This window comes from Podarcis erhardii (genome assembly GCF_964252035.2).
Source record: "Podarcis erhardii genome assembly, chromosome: 3".
Taxonomy (NCBI): domain Eukaryota; kingdom Metazoa; phylum Chordata; class Lepidosauria; order Squamata; family Lacertidae; genus Podarcis; species Podarcis erhardii.
The window spans coordinates 108,005,735-108,022,472 of NC_138507.1; the positions used below are offsets into that span (position 1 = coordinate 108,005,735).

The window sequence follows — 16,738 nt, forward strand, 5'->3', positions numbered from 1 at the left end:
AACCATACACCGAGAAATCCACCTGCATCAAATATCTCTAATACTTTGGTGGACTCTCCTGCATTGGAGTTTTCGAAGCAGAGCTATGCGACCCCAGCGCCAACCTTTGGAAGACATCTGAAAGCAGCTCTGTACAGTATCGCGAAGTTTTTGAATGTTTATTTTTTTATATATGTTGGAAGCTGCCCAGAGTAGCTGGGGCATCCCAGTCTGTTGGACAGCGTATAAATAATAAAATTATTATAATCATCATCATCATCATTATTATTAAATAGGATAACCCTATTTTCATTGGAGAACTGTTGGAGGGTATGTTAAGCTGCCTTGAGTCCCTTTCAGGGAAAAAGGTGGGGCATTAATTAATGATAATTATTATGTACTGAAGTTCCCACCCTGGGCCAGCAGGGGGATACTGTAGATACTTTTCACTCAGGTCCACATATGCAAATAAGGGATTGAAAGTGACTTCAGTGATTGGATAGTTACAGAAAGTGTTACAGTTGCGTTGTATAAGCAGGCTGACTGAACCCTTTGGTTCAGTTCTGTTCTGGCCTCTGAATAAACAAGAGCTGTTTGAAGAATCGCTGTGTTGTCTGATATGTTCACCCACAACTTAACAATAATGATAATGATAGGGGACCTTCAGGTCACAGGTCTAACCCATAGCTGTCAACTTTTCCCTTTTCTTGCGAGGAATCCTATTTGGAATAAGGGAACTTCCCTTTAAAAAAAGGGAAATATTGACAGCTATGGTCTAACCCCCGCACTCCAGTGTGCCAGCTTGGCCCCACAACGGTGGGAGTCCGGGGCCATGGGTGCCATACAGCGTGCCTGGCCCTGGCATCGAAATTTGAATTTTCATGCATTTTGTGGGAAGTCGGGGGACACCCAGGGCCCGCCCTCGCTCCTCCTCCTCCTCCCCCGTCGCTTAGACCCTGGCTAGGAAGCGCCTTTGCCCTTGCCTTTTGCTCTCCTTACTTCCAGAAAGCTGGGCTGGTCGCCCGCTCCTCTCGGCGGCGGGAAGTGGTGCCGCTGGGAGCTCCGGGAGGCGGCGGAGGGGGCGCCGGGGGCCGGGAAGCCCCTCTCCGTCGGGGCCGGCAGGCGGCTGCCGCTGCTGCTGCGGGTGCTGTACAGCCTGGTGCTGGCGATGCCTTCGGAGCCGCCGCCGCCGCCGCTGCTGCGCGGAAACTCCTTGAGCGAGCGGCTCAGCTGCTTGCCTTTGCTGCGGAAAACCTCGCGCTTGTAGGTGCCGCTGGCCGGCGGGGGCGCCGCGCTCTTGGGCAGCGGCTGCAGCGTGCGCTCCGTCCTGCCGGGCTCGCTGGTGAAGTGGACGGGCCTCAGGAAGCAGATGTCGATGCTGGACTCGGACGAGGCCGGCGAGCCCGCCTCGAAGGCGGGCAGGTTCCGCAGCGGCTCCACCTCCTCGTAAGGGTCTCCTCGGTACTCGAAGCCCTCGTAGTCCGGCGCGAAGCCGGAGCTGTCCTGCAGGAGGTCCGCCGCCGATGCCCGCCGACGGGGCCGCTCGCGGTTGCCGTCGGGGCCCGTCGAGGGAGGGGCGCTGCTGCCGTACTCCAGGTCCGGGAGGGCGTGCAGGGAGGCGGCCAGAGTTTTCAGGTCGTGCTCGCTGAGCTGAGAGGGCGACAGGCCGTGCTCGGGACGCCGCCCGTCCGTTTCCCACTCGCAAGGAGAAGCGCCTTGCAGGCCCTCCAGGCCTTGCTGGGGGCTCGCTTTCATGTGGGACCTCGAGTGCCTTGGAAGGGAGACCAAACCAGTGTCGGATTTACGTCTAAGCTAAACATGCTATAGCTTAGGGCCCCACTTTCTTGGGGGCCCCCCAAAAAATTAAAGGAAAAAAACAACTGGGTGTACATTTCCAAAATATAAGATAAAAAACAAATAAAATACAGTGGTACTTCTGGATGCGAACGGGATTTGTTCCGGAGTCCCGTTCGCATTCTGAAGTGAACACAACGCGCATGTGCACGGATCGTGATTCGTCGCTTCCGTGCATGCACGTGACGTCATTTGGAGCGTCTGCGCATGCACAAGTGGCAAAACCCGGAAATAACGTGCTCCATTACTTCCAGGTCGCCACGGAGCGTAACCCAAAAAGGCTTAACCTGAAGCGCCTACGACCCGAGGTATGAATGTAAAACCCGAAAAGGCTTAACCTGAAGCCCCTACGACCCGAGGTATGAATGTAAAACCCGAAAAGGCTTAACCTGAAGCGCCTACGACCCGAGGTATGAATATAAAACCTACATACAGCAACCGTGTTTTGTGTTGTGTAGACTCCTATGGTGTAAGTAATAAGCCTGCTAGCCTGCTCCCTAAAATATCACTGGTTTGCTCATTTCTATATATAGGGTGCCTACACTCTGCATGGACTGGTTCCATGGCAACATGTGCAAATGGCTTTAGATATCTATTAGGTCCATAAATTACCATATAGCATATATTCAACACAAAAAACAGTGACAATTTGTTGTTGGCAAAGGACAGCTGGACATATAAAGGGCCCCATTACCTTCAGTAGCTTAGGGCCTCATCAAATCTAAATCCGGCTCTAGACCAAACAAGCTTTTGAGGAAAGTTTGGAGTGGAAACGCACCAGGTAGCCCCAGTTTTGGGGTTGAGAGCTTGCCGTATTTTATACACTTGGCTGCATCGCGAAAGACAACGTCGCAGCAGTTTGCAAGCATCATAGAACAATATGGGAGCACCCTAGTCGTCAAGTGGTTTACAGGTAACTAAGCAAGAACCCCAACATTCTGGTCTTCAATGTTATGGGTGAGCGCCAATGTTAGTCATCCTCAGAGCAGACCCTTTGATTTCAGTGTGCCTACTCTCAAGTCCATCCTTAATCTGGCTCTATCCAAAGCGCTTCTCAGCACTACCAGACTAAACCTCCCTTGCACTCTGCCAGCCTTCGGCACCTCACAACAGGGGAACAAACCTCCCCCCCAAAAACCCCCCCCCCCCACATTTCTGGCTATTCCTTTTATGAATAGTTTTGGATAGGTGCCTACCTCAGCCTGAGCTATTACAGCTACGAAGAGAAGTGGATGCAGTAATCATTAAATACATATGATTCTGCTGAAATTATGTAAAACAATAAAGAAGAGAGGAGTCCTAAAAGTGACCAACAGCCAACTAAGGGAACCAGTAAGTGCCCTTCTACAGCTGCGGGTAGGAAGGGAACTTATGCTGTCAGAGCTGCCCTGCCTCACTCACTGAAAGACCCACAACCACAGGCAATGGTTGTCTGGCCAGCAGTTGTTAAGGGCAGTGGAGAATCTTTAGGATCCAAAGCCCTCTGGTTCCTCCTCCCTTGCAAAATGTACCCTCAGTTATTCCAGCCCTGGTGTACTGACTGCAATGGGAAAGGGAATGGGAAGGAAAGAAGCAAAAGGCCTGGAGCAAAAAGCTGCCCCCCCCCCACACACACACAGCGAGCCAGCTGGGCTTAGGAAGCGCCAGTAATTCTGCCATGGAACCTTTCCATCCTGTAATAGGGTCACTCAGATGCTACTGGAATGCTCTGTGAGCCAGTGTGGTGTAGCGACCAACAGTGTTGGGCTAGGACTGTGGGAAAACTGGGTTCAAATCCCTTCTTGGGCCATTTGCAGAATCTCAGCCAAATCTAAGGATAAAATATGGGGAGGGGGAACCATGCACCACCACCACCACCACGAGCTCTTTGAAGGAAAGGTGGGGTATCAGTGTAATAATTATGAGAGCATTGCACTCACATGGCCGTTGTTCCAGAAGTTGGGGCTGACGGGAACAGCTGCATGGCCTCTTCAGAGTGGATTCCGCTGTCGCGGATGGAAGTAGCACTAAGTGTTGGAGACGCATCTTGGCCGGCGCCGGCACATAGAGAAGCTAGACCTTTGTATAACTTTCCGAAGGAAGATCTAGCGGAATCAAGATATAATACCACTATCAGTCAGACCATGAGGACCAGCTTTTACAAATGGAAGCCTGTTATTCCCACATTCATTGCAGCAGTGGATCATTTCAGTCATACTTGCGCTGTATTGTTTCTACAGCTTTGTGATGTCATTCCACAAATTTGGTTTGGGGCACACATTCAGCTTGTGAGAACTTCATTTTTCATTGACTGATTAGAAACATGTTCCTAGGCCTCATGCCTATGGAGTTACATTTTTTAAAAGCCAAAAATCTGAAGCACTAGGGATAACAATTCACTTGAGGAAATAAATTGTTTGCATTTTATGCACATCTTTACTTACAGTACATAAAGACTTTAAAACTTTCACAGAACTTCAGTGTATACTGAAGGACTGAACAGCTGACAGGCAGTTAATTAGCTGCTCCCTCAGTCCATTTCAAAGGGTCATTATACCTCCTATATGAGTATATGTTTCAAGCCGAAGAAATATACTGTTTTCTGAGGGTGGCCAAAAACAAACAAACCTCCACCTGCCTCATAGACGTTAATGAAAAGCTAGATTTGTGCTTAAAACAGCTTTTAAGGCACTGAGAAAGGCGCAAGAAGCAACTTCATGGAACAGACTCATTCTGGTGTTGAAAGTTTGTTCTGAAAGTCATAGGCCATGTGTTCCTCAAGGAATAAACAGGGACAGAAAGTGTTGCTGGCTGATGAACCTCTCTGTTCCCAAGCCTGTGATTCGCACATCGTGTTCATGCAGTTGCAAGGGAGAATGAGCGGAAACAAGGTCCAACCATACTCTTCACGTGGCCCCACCCATCCAGGCCATTTCTGATCTCTCTCACTCACTCACTCACTCACTCACACACACACCCCTGGACTTCACACCAGAAGTGATCCATAGCTGAGGGATAAGTGATATGGGAGGGAGGGTGGACACGTACTCCAACTTTTCTTACAGCAGAACTTTGCTCTTCTTTGCCTGTACCTAATCAAAATAGAAGCAAGCAGCCCCTTTTCACTCACTTTCTCAGCTTCTTCCGCTTCTGTATCAGCAGGTCTTCGTTGCACTGGAAAAGAAGGCTGTGGTGCGAGATGAACACTCGCAGGCGCTGTACACTAACCAGAAGGAGGTAGTAATCGGGGTGCTCTTGCTCCGTGTACTTCAGGATATTCTGGTGCAAAAGGAGGAGAGCCACACTGAATCACATTCTCCTCTCTGCCCATTTAGTAAAACAGCATGAAACATCCTGAACGCTCTACACCAGGGCCTATGCATGACCCTACAAAGGGTACTGCAGTTCCCTGGAAGGTTCTAATCACTGACTCATCCTTGTCACGAGGGAGTGCCTTCTACCAGCTTCAGCTGGTGCACCAGATGTGGCCATTTGTGAACAGAGATAATGTGGCCACAATCGTCCATGCCCTGGTAACCTCAATATTTTAGCACTGAAATGCACTCTACGTGGGGTTGCCTTTGAAGTTATTCCCAAAGTTGTGGTTAGTAAAAAAAAACAACTGCTCTAAGACCGCTGTGCAGAGCTCACTGTCATCATTGTTTATAGTTGAAACAAAATAAAAAAAAATTCCTTCCAGTAGCACCTTAGAGACCAACTAAGTTTGTTATTGGTATGAGCTATTGGTATCTGAAGAAGTGTGCATGAACACAAAAGCTCATACCAATAACAAACTTAGTTGGTCTCTAAGGTGTTACCGGAAGGATTTTTTTAAATTTTGTTTTGACTATGGCAGACCAACACGGCTACCTACCTGTAACTAGAATCGTTTATAGTGTTAGGCATGTTGGAGAACTTGAATGTAAACTGAAATATGCTGCTGGTGTTTGCACCCATGTCCAGAATGGAAATACAGCAAATACAATCGGCATGCACTATTATTGTTGTGTTCAGTCTCCAAACAATATATAATTTAATATTTTCTTTTAAAAAATGCATTGCACTTCCTTTGCATTATATAACGATAGCAGAATAAATTAAGTACGTAATTATGTAAAATTTTGCCAAAGTGGAAATTAGATTAATAACATAGTTAACATAGCTTTTTTGTCAGAAGCCAAGCTGTAGCAGAACAGAAACAGCACTAGTCAAAACAAAAAATTCCTTCCAGTAGCACCTTAAAGACCAACTAAGTTAGTTCTAGGTATAGTTCTAGGTATGAGCTTTCATGTGCATGCACACTTCTTCAGATACACTGAAACAGAAGTCACCAGACCCTTCTATATAGTGAGAAGGTGGGGAGGGGTATTACTCAGAAGGGTGGTGGGAATGGGTGATTGGCAGATAGCTGTGATGAGCCTGTTGACGACTCTTAACGACTGCAATAGGTCTTACAGGAAAAAGCAAGGGGTGAGAAGGTGAAAAATGGCTTTGTCATGTATAATGAGATAAGAATCCAGTGTCTTTGTTCAGACCAGGTCTCTCCATGGTTTTAAGTTTGGTAATAAGTTGCAATTCAGCAGCTTCTCTTTCCAGTCTATTTCTGAAATTCCTTTGTAATAGAACAGCTACTTTGAGATCTTGTATAGAATGTCCTGGGAGATTGAAGTGTTCTCCTACTGGTTTCTCTGTCTTGTGATTCCTGATGTCAGATTTATGTCCGTTTATCCTTTGGCGTAAGGTTTGGCCTGTTTGTCCAATATAGAGAGCTGAAGGACACTGTTGGCATTTGATGGCATACACAATGTTAGACGATGAGCAATTAAATAGTCCCGAGATGGTATGTGTGATGTTGTTGGGCCCAGTAATGGTGTTGTCCGGGTGTATGTGGCAGCAAAGTTGGCATCTGGGTTTATTGCAGGCTCTGGTGCCAGTGTCCGTGTTGTCTGGTTGTAGTATTATTGTGTAACAGAAACAGCACTGCAATGCAATGGTTCTGGAGCAGAATAAGAAACTGATGTCGTCTTATATTCCTAACACTGATCCTCATTAGATCTTACCTGTAAATGAAGGAGGTATTCAGGAACACGCTGGACAATATGAAAGAAGAATATGTAAATATCAGACTTAATTTCTTCCTCAATCTGTCGGCAAGAGAAGATAAAGAAGAAAAGATCATTTGTACTGAAATGTTTATATACCACCATTTATAAGAACATCTCAAGGCAGTTTACAATAAAATCCATTTAAAATGCAATAAACAAACATTAAAATAGATTCGGCAGCATAAATATAGTCCAGAGTGAAACACAAGGGGTAAGAGCGCTTAAGTCAGTTGATCTCACAGCTTGGTATCCAACTAATGTGTCCTGTCAGCGCAAAGAAGTGAAGAGGGAAGACTCTCTTTACAGAATCTCTGTATGGGTCTGGATCAACATCAACATGACTAAAAACCTGCTCAAAGCACACAGATGTGTCAGTAGTTCAAGACGCACCCAAACTCACCTCCTTCACAATCACCACATGGATCAGCGAAATGCACTCAGGCAAGTCTCTCAAGCAAGCAACATAATAATCCAAAAAACCGTTCTGAAAAGCAAATAAGAAACATCTCTTGAGAATCCTTATGTGTGTGACAGACGCACGGACCCCCTGATTCCACCTGACTCTGTTTGATAAACAGGGACCAAGGCAGCGATTCAGCACCGAGGCAAAATCATGGATCTTTTCCACAAAATGCTTCAATATTAACCTGTCCCTCCCCCCCTCAAAAAAGCATCTAAAAACAATGGCAAGAGATAATATAGAATCCACAATTCTCTGACTCAATAAGCACCACCTGTTTGGACACCTCAACATTAGGCTCTAAAGTTAGAAGCTTGTTTGAGGGAAAAGTAGATTAGATATGATATGATATGATATGATATGATATGATATGATATGATATGATATGATATGATAATGTGCTTAGTTCTTGAGGGAGGGGCGACATACATGTACATTTCATTCCGCTGGTCCAAAATGGCCCAGTTACTGTGCTTCAACAATGCATTCCTCTCCTGCTCCCCATATTTTTCCCTCACACATGTACCTCATCGTTGGTTAGCTTGAGAAAGATGTCTCCCAGGATTCCTTGGCGCGGCCAGCTCAACACTCTCTCCTGCAGGGCGTGAAGTAAGTCCACATGCTGCTGGACCAAGTATCGAAGAGAATTGGGGACAAAACTGCAACCAGGAAACAGCGGGAACGGCATTTTGAAGAGCCATTAACAAACAGAAGAAATGCACTTAAAAACACTACCCAGCCTGCTAAATATACTCATGGCCGAAGCCGTGAGAAGAGAGACAATTCAAGGTACTGATTTTGACTTAACAATGAAGTAGACTTAATGTTGGGTTGGGGGAATCTGATTGGACATCCCAACTTTTGTTTTCTCACAACGTTGTAGACTCCTCCAGCTACTTTAAACTGGAGTAGTGGCACTGGTATTTAATTGTCTTCCCACCCCCACATCACTTTCCTGAGCTATACCCTCTTGGTTTTGATCTTTAAAGCCCTATGCAGCCTAGGACCCATGTACCTACGGGACCGCCTCTCCTGGTATGCCCCGCGGAGGACCTTAAGGTCCACAAATGACAACATTTTGGAGGTCCCAGGTCGCAAGGTGGTTAGATTGGTCTCAACTAGAGCCAGGGCCTTTTCAGTACTGGCCCCGACTTGGTGGAACGCTCTGTCACAAGAGACTAGGGCCCTGCGGGACTTGACATCTTTCTGCAGGGCCTGCAAGACAGAGCTGTTCCGCCAGGCCTTTGGTTTGGACACAGTCTCACCCTTATGTTTCCCTCCCCTTATGGTCTTGATTTATCAGCTGCTTTAAAATGAGGCTGCCTTTTAAATTGCATTTTAACCTGTACTTTAAATTGGTTTTCCCCCTCAGTTTTCCCCCCATTATGTCTTTACTGTGATTTTATTGGTGTTAGCCGCCCTGAGCCCAGCTCTGGCCAGGGAGGGGGAGTATAAATTTATTATTATTATTACTATTATTATTATTATTATTATTATTATTATTATACCTTCTGCAGAAAAAACAACAACTATTCCAGATTAGATCTGACTAAGGATGGATAAATTTGTCCATTCCAGTCCTTTAAAGGTTCTGATTTTCTCCACGCTTCTGCAGCGGAATGACTTCCCCTCAGGTATGTGTGTCATAACTCATGGTGGCTGTTTCACCCTCAACTGTGGGTCTAATAGTGGTCACAATGGACCTGAGCAGGACAAGTCTGGTAGTGGCTGTTGAGCAGCTCCTAGGGCAAGATGGGAGGGTTTTCAGCCACCAGAAGCCCCTGTAGACAATGCCTGCTAAGCAGCTGGAGATGATCTCTGTCTGAAGAGGACCAAGGGCGCTCCATTATCAAAAAGAGAGCATGACCAGGTAAAGCAACAAATGGATGCCTGGTTTATGAAGGCAAGAACAAAGCTGAATGGAAAGGGAAGGCTGGAAAGAGGAAAGAGCAGCAGGGATCCAACACAGCAGCTGGCACATTTAAAGAAAAGCATCGTTGCCCAACAGTAAGTACAATTAGTAAATACCTTCTATCCTTGGAGTTCCTTTTCACGTCCTGCCCATACAACGTGGCTTTAATTTTGAGGATCTGGGTGAGGTTCACAACATACTTCCTTTCCGACTCAAGTAAGTCCAAAGCGATATTCTGCCTCTTAGCTTTGGAGAAGCAAAACAAAAATGTTGTGGTGTTTCAGACGGGTTATTAATTATTGTGATTATGCGCTCGTATCTGGACCAGGTGTCATTCCAAGAAGAAAAAATCGAGCAAGCAGAAAACGAAGACCCAATTCCTTTATCAGTGACTCAGGGGCCAAATGTAGGCTTCCAGGCTGACTATGCCTCTTCAGCCCTGCTCTGCACCCTCCTTGACTGCTTTTGCCTGGCTTGAATTTGCCTTTGCGATAATGCTCAGAAAGAGGGAAATAATTCCAAAGGAATGTGGCTGCAGAGTAACGTTCTCACTGCTTCTTGCACTGAAGTACCACCAGCTTGGTAGCACCGTAAGAAGTCAGAAGCCATTAGGCTAGATTTCAAACGAACCCTGAGTTCAGATGCTACTGCAAGGATTAGCAATTTCAAATCCTGCTCTACAGATTACAGCAATGATTTATTCAAATTCCTCAATAGTATCTAGACCAGGGGTAGCTCACCGGTGCTCCAACAGATATTGTTGGGCTGGTAGGAGTTTTGTAGTCTAGCAATGAAGGGGGGCCACAGGTTCCTCGTCCCTCCTCTATAGCCTTTTTGCTTTCTAGCCACTACCTTTATTCTCACCTGCAATAGACGGTTCCCGCAGTGCATTCTCCATTGAGCTATAGCTACTGGGACCTAGTTCCTTCTGCCTGTCACTCTGGTCCTTTGAAATATGTTCGCCAGCCCAGTCTTTACTGTCCTTGGGCTGCTTCCACACTGTGGATGATGACTGGCCCTTTGGCTGAGCATCAGCAGACGAGGAAGCTCTGAGGTTCTCTTCCGTCTCCAGATTTGTACCAGTTAACCCTAGGAATTAGAACAGGTGGTCAGCAGGACCAACAGGCGCATCCTTAATGGCCACTTGGCCCATCAGGCTGGTCGAAAACCCATAGCGAAAGACGCTGGACTGCTGCGTGATGGTTCTGAAACCAGTGCGCTCAATTGGAGCAAAATGGTGACTCGTCATGCTCTCCCCTCCATTGTTGGAGGCAGAATGACTCTGGTTATACCAGTTGGGGGGAATCAAAAGTGGGGAGGGTGCTGTTGCACTTTTGTCCTGCTTATGGGCTTTCCAATGGACATCTGGTTGTCCGACATAAGAGACAGGATGCTGGGCTAGAGAGGCCTTTGGTCTAATCCAGCAAAGCTCTTCTTGTGTTCTTGTGTGTACCAGAAGAGCTTAAAAGAGAAAGGAGCAATCTGGACGTAGCTTAGGAACAAGAGCAGGAGGACATATGAAATTGAAATTCTTTATTGTCACTTGAACAACTTGTATACAGTGAGATTACACGATCACCCCTCCACTCAGCTCTCTTGGTCTTAATTCCCCTCGTTAATGACGCACACCCACCAAACCCGAAAGTCAGTTGCCCTGTTGTTATCTTTTCATTCAGCAGCCTAACAGCCCATGGATAGAAGCTGTTCTTTACCCTGTTGGTGCGACTAATCATGTTTCTGTATCTTCTGTCTGAGGGAACAAAGTGCCGGCCAGGGTGTGAATCATCCCTGAGAATTTTCCTCACTCTCCTGAGGCAACGTTCTTCCGCTATTTCATCCAGCGGATTCACGGGACAGCCCATAATATCTTGTGCTGTATTCACCGCCCTCTGTAGGCACTTCCTATCAGATGATGTCAAACCAGCGTACCACACCGTGATGCAGTATGAAAGGAATATGGTGAATATGGTGAACGGTTCTAGAGCTCCACTGCCACATCTTGTGGTAGTGAGTTCCACAAGTCAATAAAGGACCCTTTGAAATTACCTTGCCATTACATGTCTCTTAATAATTGGTAACAACAGTGGAGCGACAGGGTAGCCTTCTGGCAGCTGCATTGCATTCACCAGGACAGGGAGAGGGCAGGGCAGGGTGATGGCAAGGTCAGGAGAGCTCTGGATGGGCAGAGTTGCTCCCCGGCAGGTGTTGTATATGCACCTGCAGCATACTGGTGATGCCAACCCGGCACTCCCCCAACCTCACCACTGCCCTGTGCCCCCATTCTGGAGAATGCTGTGCTCCCTCCTCAAGTACCACTTGCTGGTAAGGAATATCTGCCAAAGAGGGAATATTTGGGAGCAGCAAAATTGATTAACAACAACAAAAACCACCCCTCCAAGTCCACCAACCTTTCATGCTGCCTTCTCCTAGTCCCATGGGCCTGCAGTCAGAGACTAAGCAAGAACAGGAGAAATTTTAGTTATTTGCAAAGGAAGATGAGTAAAACAAGCTTCACCTAGAGATCTAAAGTCAAACATTGAGGAAAGTGCTTTGAGGGTGTCTAGTTTTTTTTAAAAAAATTAAGGCACGGGGGGGGGGGCAGAAAGGGTGGTTGTGGTTTTTTTTTAATGTCGTCTATGCCATTACTGCCATCTGACTGATAGCTCAGTCAAGTAGAGCATGAGACTCTTAATCTTAGGGTTGTGGGTTCAAACCCCACATTGGGCAAAGAGATTTCTGCATTGCAGGGGGTTGGACTTAATGACCCTTGTGGTCCCTTCCAACTCTATTTTTCTATGATCCTATGATCTGTGGTTGCTTCCAAATAAGCCATTTTTTCTCGGGAGTTTTTTAACATAATGTGTTCACTCAAATTTTACAGAGGATTCCATCCTGCTTCCAGGAGGGTCATTCCTACCGCTTCTGAATCATTGTCTTTCCCTTATAAACAACAATATATTGTCCTTTTTCTGTGTGCAACCTGGTATTTTCTGTCCAATCAGTGAGCGTGATTCAGCTGCAGACATTTGCAGCTCAGTATCCATTCACTGTAAGCCATGAGGTGGGTATTCCTTTATGACTCCATTTTTAGTTTTTCAATGGACTCCTTAATTATCCCTAACATTTCTGTCTCTGTTTCTCATTTTAATGAAAGGGAGTTAATAGCACAATAGCCAGAGTTGCTAAACCTTTGGCATTTGTAAATGGGAAAAACCATTTTGGGCACTGCACTGAGGAAGACATCTTTACCTGCTGAGTGGCAAGGTAGGATCTCATGAAAGTGAAAAATCTCAGGTGGGGAGAGGGAGGAGAAGGTGTTAAAATATTGTAAGCTGCCTTGAGCATACAGGATAGGATAGAGTAACGTCGATCAAACAAAATAACTACCTTTCTCATACGTTGCGTTATGTAACAGCTTTACAAAATCTTCATTAATCAAAACTGGCTCCGGAAGGTTTAGTGACCGAAAGGGACTTCCTTGTAGAGGTGTAGGGACTGTTTGTGACCCATGCTCCTCCTTCTGTATTCTTCTGAGGCAAAAATAAAAGCAAGACTACCAGAGCATACACTTGGGAGACACACATTTGTTTTAAGGTATAAGAATTTACACAAGTTAAATGTAAAAACAAATAAGATAGCTCTTGTTTCAAACACACTGTCACGATCTTACGTAGTATATTGAAACTAGAATTCTATGAGTAGGTCATGAAGAGGGGAAAACATAACAAGAGCAGAGCACAGCTTGTTTCTGACACATTAGCATAAGGGAGGTAAGAAAATAAGGAAAATAATCAAGAAGAGCCTGGGTACTTCTTTTCTTGGCTGGGGCTACTACTTCATGCTAGCAGTTTTAGTTATAATACCTCTTTGCAAGACTGTTTGCTTTTCTAATTAAAAGCTGAATGTTGTGTTTCTGCTGGTTGAAGATCTTTTGCTAAAGCCCAATGCATTTTACAACTTGAATTTATTATAGAAACATCTATTCTATTATTGTCAGTTGACCTGAATAAACTGGACTTTCTGAGGGGTATGACTTGGGGGACTGCCAGGAGGAGCTGATGCACTCCCAAAAATCTACCCTGCAGCACAGAGGGGAGGGGAGAGAACCAGTGCTATGAAGTTACACAGGGATTTGAAGAAGGTTTCGTCTACAATCACTTACTTTGCTTTCAGCTTGCGAGATTCTTTCCGCTTCTCCTGCTGCAGCTGTTCAATCTTCTGCTGCATTTCCTCCTGTTTGGCACTGATTTCCTCAATCATGGACTTGGCATCACTGAGCTCATCCTGATTAAAAAGACAAATGATAGCAACATATGTTAAGAACAGTAGATCTTTTCCTGAAGCATCTTGAGCATACAAGTGCATGTGCAGAATTGGGGTGCAATATCCTAACCTTACGAAATGCAAACAACTATGGATTGATTGATTGATTGATTGATTGATTTACCAGAAGGTACAGTATTGTTGTTGTTGTTTTCTGAAAAAGTGCTGTTATTGTCACTGAGGCTAATGAATGGCCAAACACAACAGTGTGCCTGTGGTACTTAAGTACAAAAAGAGTTGTTTGCATGTATCTGGAGTCCTTTCACCTCATAAAGAGTGAGGGCAAGTTTAAAATTAGAGAGGGCAGCTAGCTTGCAGCTTGTTTCTTCTATTGCCCTGCATGAGACTTCCGCTTTGCCCAGTCTCACGAAGGACAAGGATTTAGGAGTCAAGGTTTATAACAGTGAGGTATAGCACCTTGGTAATACTAATCTGGAATAACACAAGGGAACAAAATTAAGACTAGATTGCTGCTCTCATGTGCTTATTGCTGATTACCCCCAAATAGAGGCAGATGGGGCTCATCAACCTGGGAAGGTAGCCCATCAAGGAGAAGGAAAACTCTGACCCTAAACCTCCACTGCCTTGTAGGATACCTTCGGGAGAAGAAAAGGCTAAGGAGTAACCAGGGGTCAGCAAACTTTTTCAGCAGGGGGCCGGTCCACTGTCCCTCAGACCTTGTGGGGGACTGGACTATATTTTGGAGGGAAAAAATGAATGAATTCCTATGCCCCACAAATAACCCAGAGATGCATTTTAAATAAAAGGACACATTCTACTCATGTAAAAACACACTGATTCCCGGACCGGACCAGATTTAGAAGGCGATTGGGCCGGATCCGGCCCCCAGACCTTAGTTTGCCTACCCATGGAGTAAACCCTACACAAATCCAGAGTGGAGTCCCTAAAATAGTTGGATGGTGTCTTGTACACCTCTTTCTGGAAACTTCTGCAGCTAAGCTGGTGCCAAGCATATTACTCTGCTTTCCTCTGGACCACATCAGTGAGGCTGGAGGTGGGGGGGGGTCATCATCTGGGCAGTCCAGGATCTCCATAAACACCACCCAGGCTTGCACCCCCAGACTTGCACTGAAGGTCATTTTGGTGATGTTGACACTGTGGTTTGACTTCACCCCCCGCCCAGAAGGAACACTCCATTGTCTCTCGAGACGGATGGATGCCAACAAGAACTTAATATGTTCAGAATACATTGGGGAATATGCCTGGCAGTAATTACCATATTTTTCGCTCTATATGACGCACCAGACCATAAGACACACCTAGTTTTTGGAGGAGGAAAACAAGAAAAAAAATATTCTGAATCTCAGAAGCTAGAACAACAAGAGGGATCACTGTGCAGCGAAAGAAGTGATCCCTCTTGCTGTTCTGGCTTCTGGGATAGCTGCGCAGCCTGCATTCGCTCCATAAGACACACACACATTTCCCCTTACTTTTTAGGAGGGAAAAAGTGAGTCTTATAGAGCAAAAAATAAGGTAATTTACTGCAGCCAGTATTTCTGCATTCTACATGTGCTAGACGTCTAGATGTGCTAGACGTCTTTCTCTGCTTCAAGCAGGCCTAATCCCCTCCCTTGAAAAAGGGGCTGGTTGTCAATGGACACGGCCTACCTTGAAACAATTAAGAGAGTTCTTCATCTCTGCCATTTTCTCCTCCATGGCACAGCGGCAGCTTTGGACCTTCTCCTCAAGAGCACACTCTCCATGCTGGATCCTTGATAGTTCCTGCATTGCTTCGGTGAAACCGGTTTTCAGTTCAGAAGCCAGAGCCTGCAACTAAATGAACCAGAATTCATGATCATCGCTAATGCTGCAGAAATGGATTACATAAGAACAAATAAAACTGCTTTATAGAATATATGCCCATCTAACTCCATACTGTCTATATTGACTGGCAGCAGCTCACCAGGGTTTTCAGGACTGAACCAGAGACCTTTTGCAAGGTCTTCTAACCGCTGAGCTTATATTCCCCCCAGACCCTTTGTTTTTTTTATAAGAGATGCCAATCTTTCACTTTAACCTCAGATTTAACCTCTCTGCTCCCTACCTGTATCTCTTTCTCCTGACACTTGAATACCCTTCCACCCTGATTTTACTCACTGGTTTTTATTTATTCTTTATTACATTTCTATCTGCCTTTTCTCCCACAGGAGACCCAGGTGACAAACACACAAAAGAAATCATTACGTGTTTTAAAACTGTGAAAGCATCTTAAAAACAGCTCCAATACAGATGCAGTCTCTACTTAAAAGGCTTGTTGGACAAGGAAGTCGTCTCTTTCAACAGGCACTGAGAAGTCAGTGGAAAGAGAACAGGAGGATTACGTTCAAGACACACTTGTTCATCTTGCCTCTTCCCAAATTAGCCCCTTTCCCTTCTTCCTGTCCTTTCTTCCATAAATGTGCCTTGTCTCTACCTTTAGATGCAATTCTGCATGCAGGACCTGCTTCAGTCTTTAATTTTTGTACGCTGCCTATATGTTTAAATAAACAGCAATATTATGAAATAAGCTCTTACTGACAAGCAATATGATTACGTTTCCCCTTATTGCTTTTATTTTGTTCTTTTATTGGACGGAATCCTGTTTGCTTTTTAAACATACAAGCAGACTATATCTGTTCCTAGACCGATAAATAAACAAAGCATTGACAATGTCCCCCATCGAGGAAGCCCTGATCCTTGAACATTCATAGCACGTTCCTTCCAAATGAATACCTTAAAGAACCTGGCTCCATGTTTCTAAGTTTATGAGGACCAGAAAGAGAACCATTCTCACCACCACCCCTGTAATCTGCAAATGCTAATAGAGATCTCCTTGCATCGGGGGTAGAGAACTTCTTTAGCCCAGGGGGTGGGGTCAGATTATTATCTAACCCACCCCATGTGGGCCATGTTTGCTGGGTGGGTGGAGCTGCCCACCTGTCAATCAAATGACATCACAGTGATGCCCAATGACCATTTTTTAGCACAGGGGTCTTTGGAAGCTAGGGTTGCCACCTTTGGTCAGGCAAAATATGGAACAGGTTGGGGAGAGGGGGATATTCTCAGTATTTTTGAGCCCCAGAGGCATTTCCTAAACAGGGAGTTTATCTTTTGGAAGTATGATCC

The 16,738-nt window shown here is 45.5% G+C and overlaps 1 protein-coding gene and 1 long non-coding RNA gene across 6 annotated transcripts in view; one reads left to right on the forward strand and one right to left on the reverse strand.

The window, feature by feature from the left end:
- The window catches only part of ARHGEF33 (Rho guanine nucleotide exchange factor 33), a 30,074-nt gene that overhangs the window by 2,588 nt on the left and 10,748 nt on the right, over positions 1-16,738 (reverse strand). For 2 of the 5 annotated variants that reach the window (XM_081854643.1, XM_081854639.1), the window contains 12 exons: positions 15,242-15,406; positions 13,452-13,573; positions 12,677-12,819; positions 11,698-11,742; positions 10,154-10,378; positions 9,406-9,535; positions 7,904-8,036; positions 7,318-7,401; positions 6,873-6,956; positions 4,943-5,091; positions 3,753-3,917; positions 979-1,750 (listed from right to left, as the gene is read on the reverse strand). In XM_081854643.1, the coding sequence (XP_081710769.1) occupies positions 979-1,750; positions 3,753-3,917; positions 4,943-5,091; positions 6,873-6,956; positions 7,318-7,401; positions 7,904-8,036; positions 9,406-9,535; positions 10,154-10,378; positions 11,698-11,742; positions 12,677-12,819; positions 13,452-13,573; positions 15,242-15,361 (2,172 nt within the window). In that variant the 5' untranslated portion in view covers positions 15,362-15,406. Of the gene's footprint in view, positions 1-962; positions 1,751-3,752; positions 3,918-4,942; positions 5,092-6,872; positions 6,957-7,317; positions 7,402-7,903; positions 8,037-9,405; positions 9,536-10,153; positions 10,379-11,697; positions 11,743-12,676; positions 12,820-13,451; positions 13,574-15,241; positions 15,407-15,967; positions 16,104-16,738 lie in introns of all 5 variants that reach the window. The other 3 variants (XM_081854642.1, XM_081854640.1, XM_081854641.1) reach the window with 3 other exon arrangements.
- On the forward strand, positions 8,905-11,332 carry LOC309338165. The gene is made up of 2 exons (XR_014154777.1): positions 8,905-9,384; positions 11,185-11,332. It is a non-coding gene; the product is annotated as an uncharacterized lncRNA (long non-coding RNA).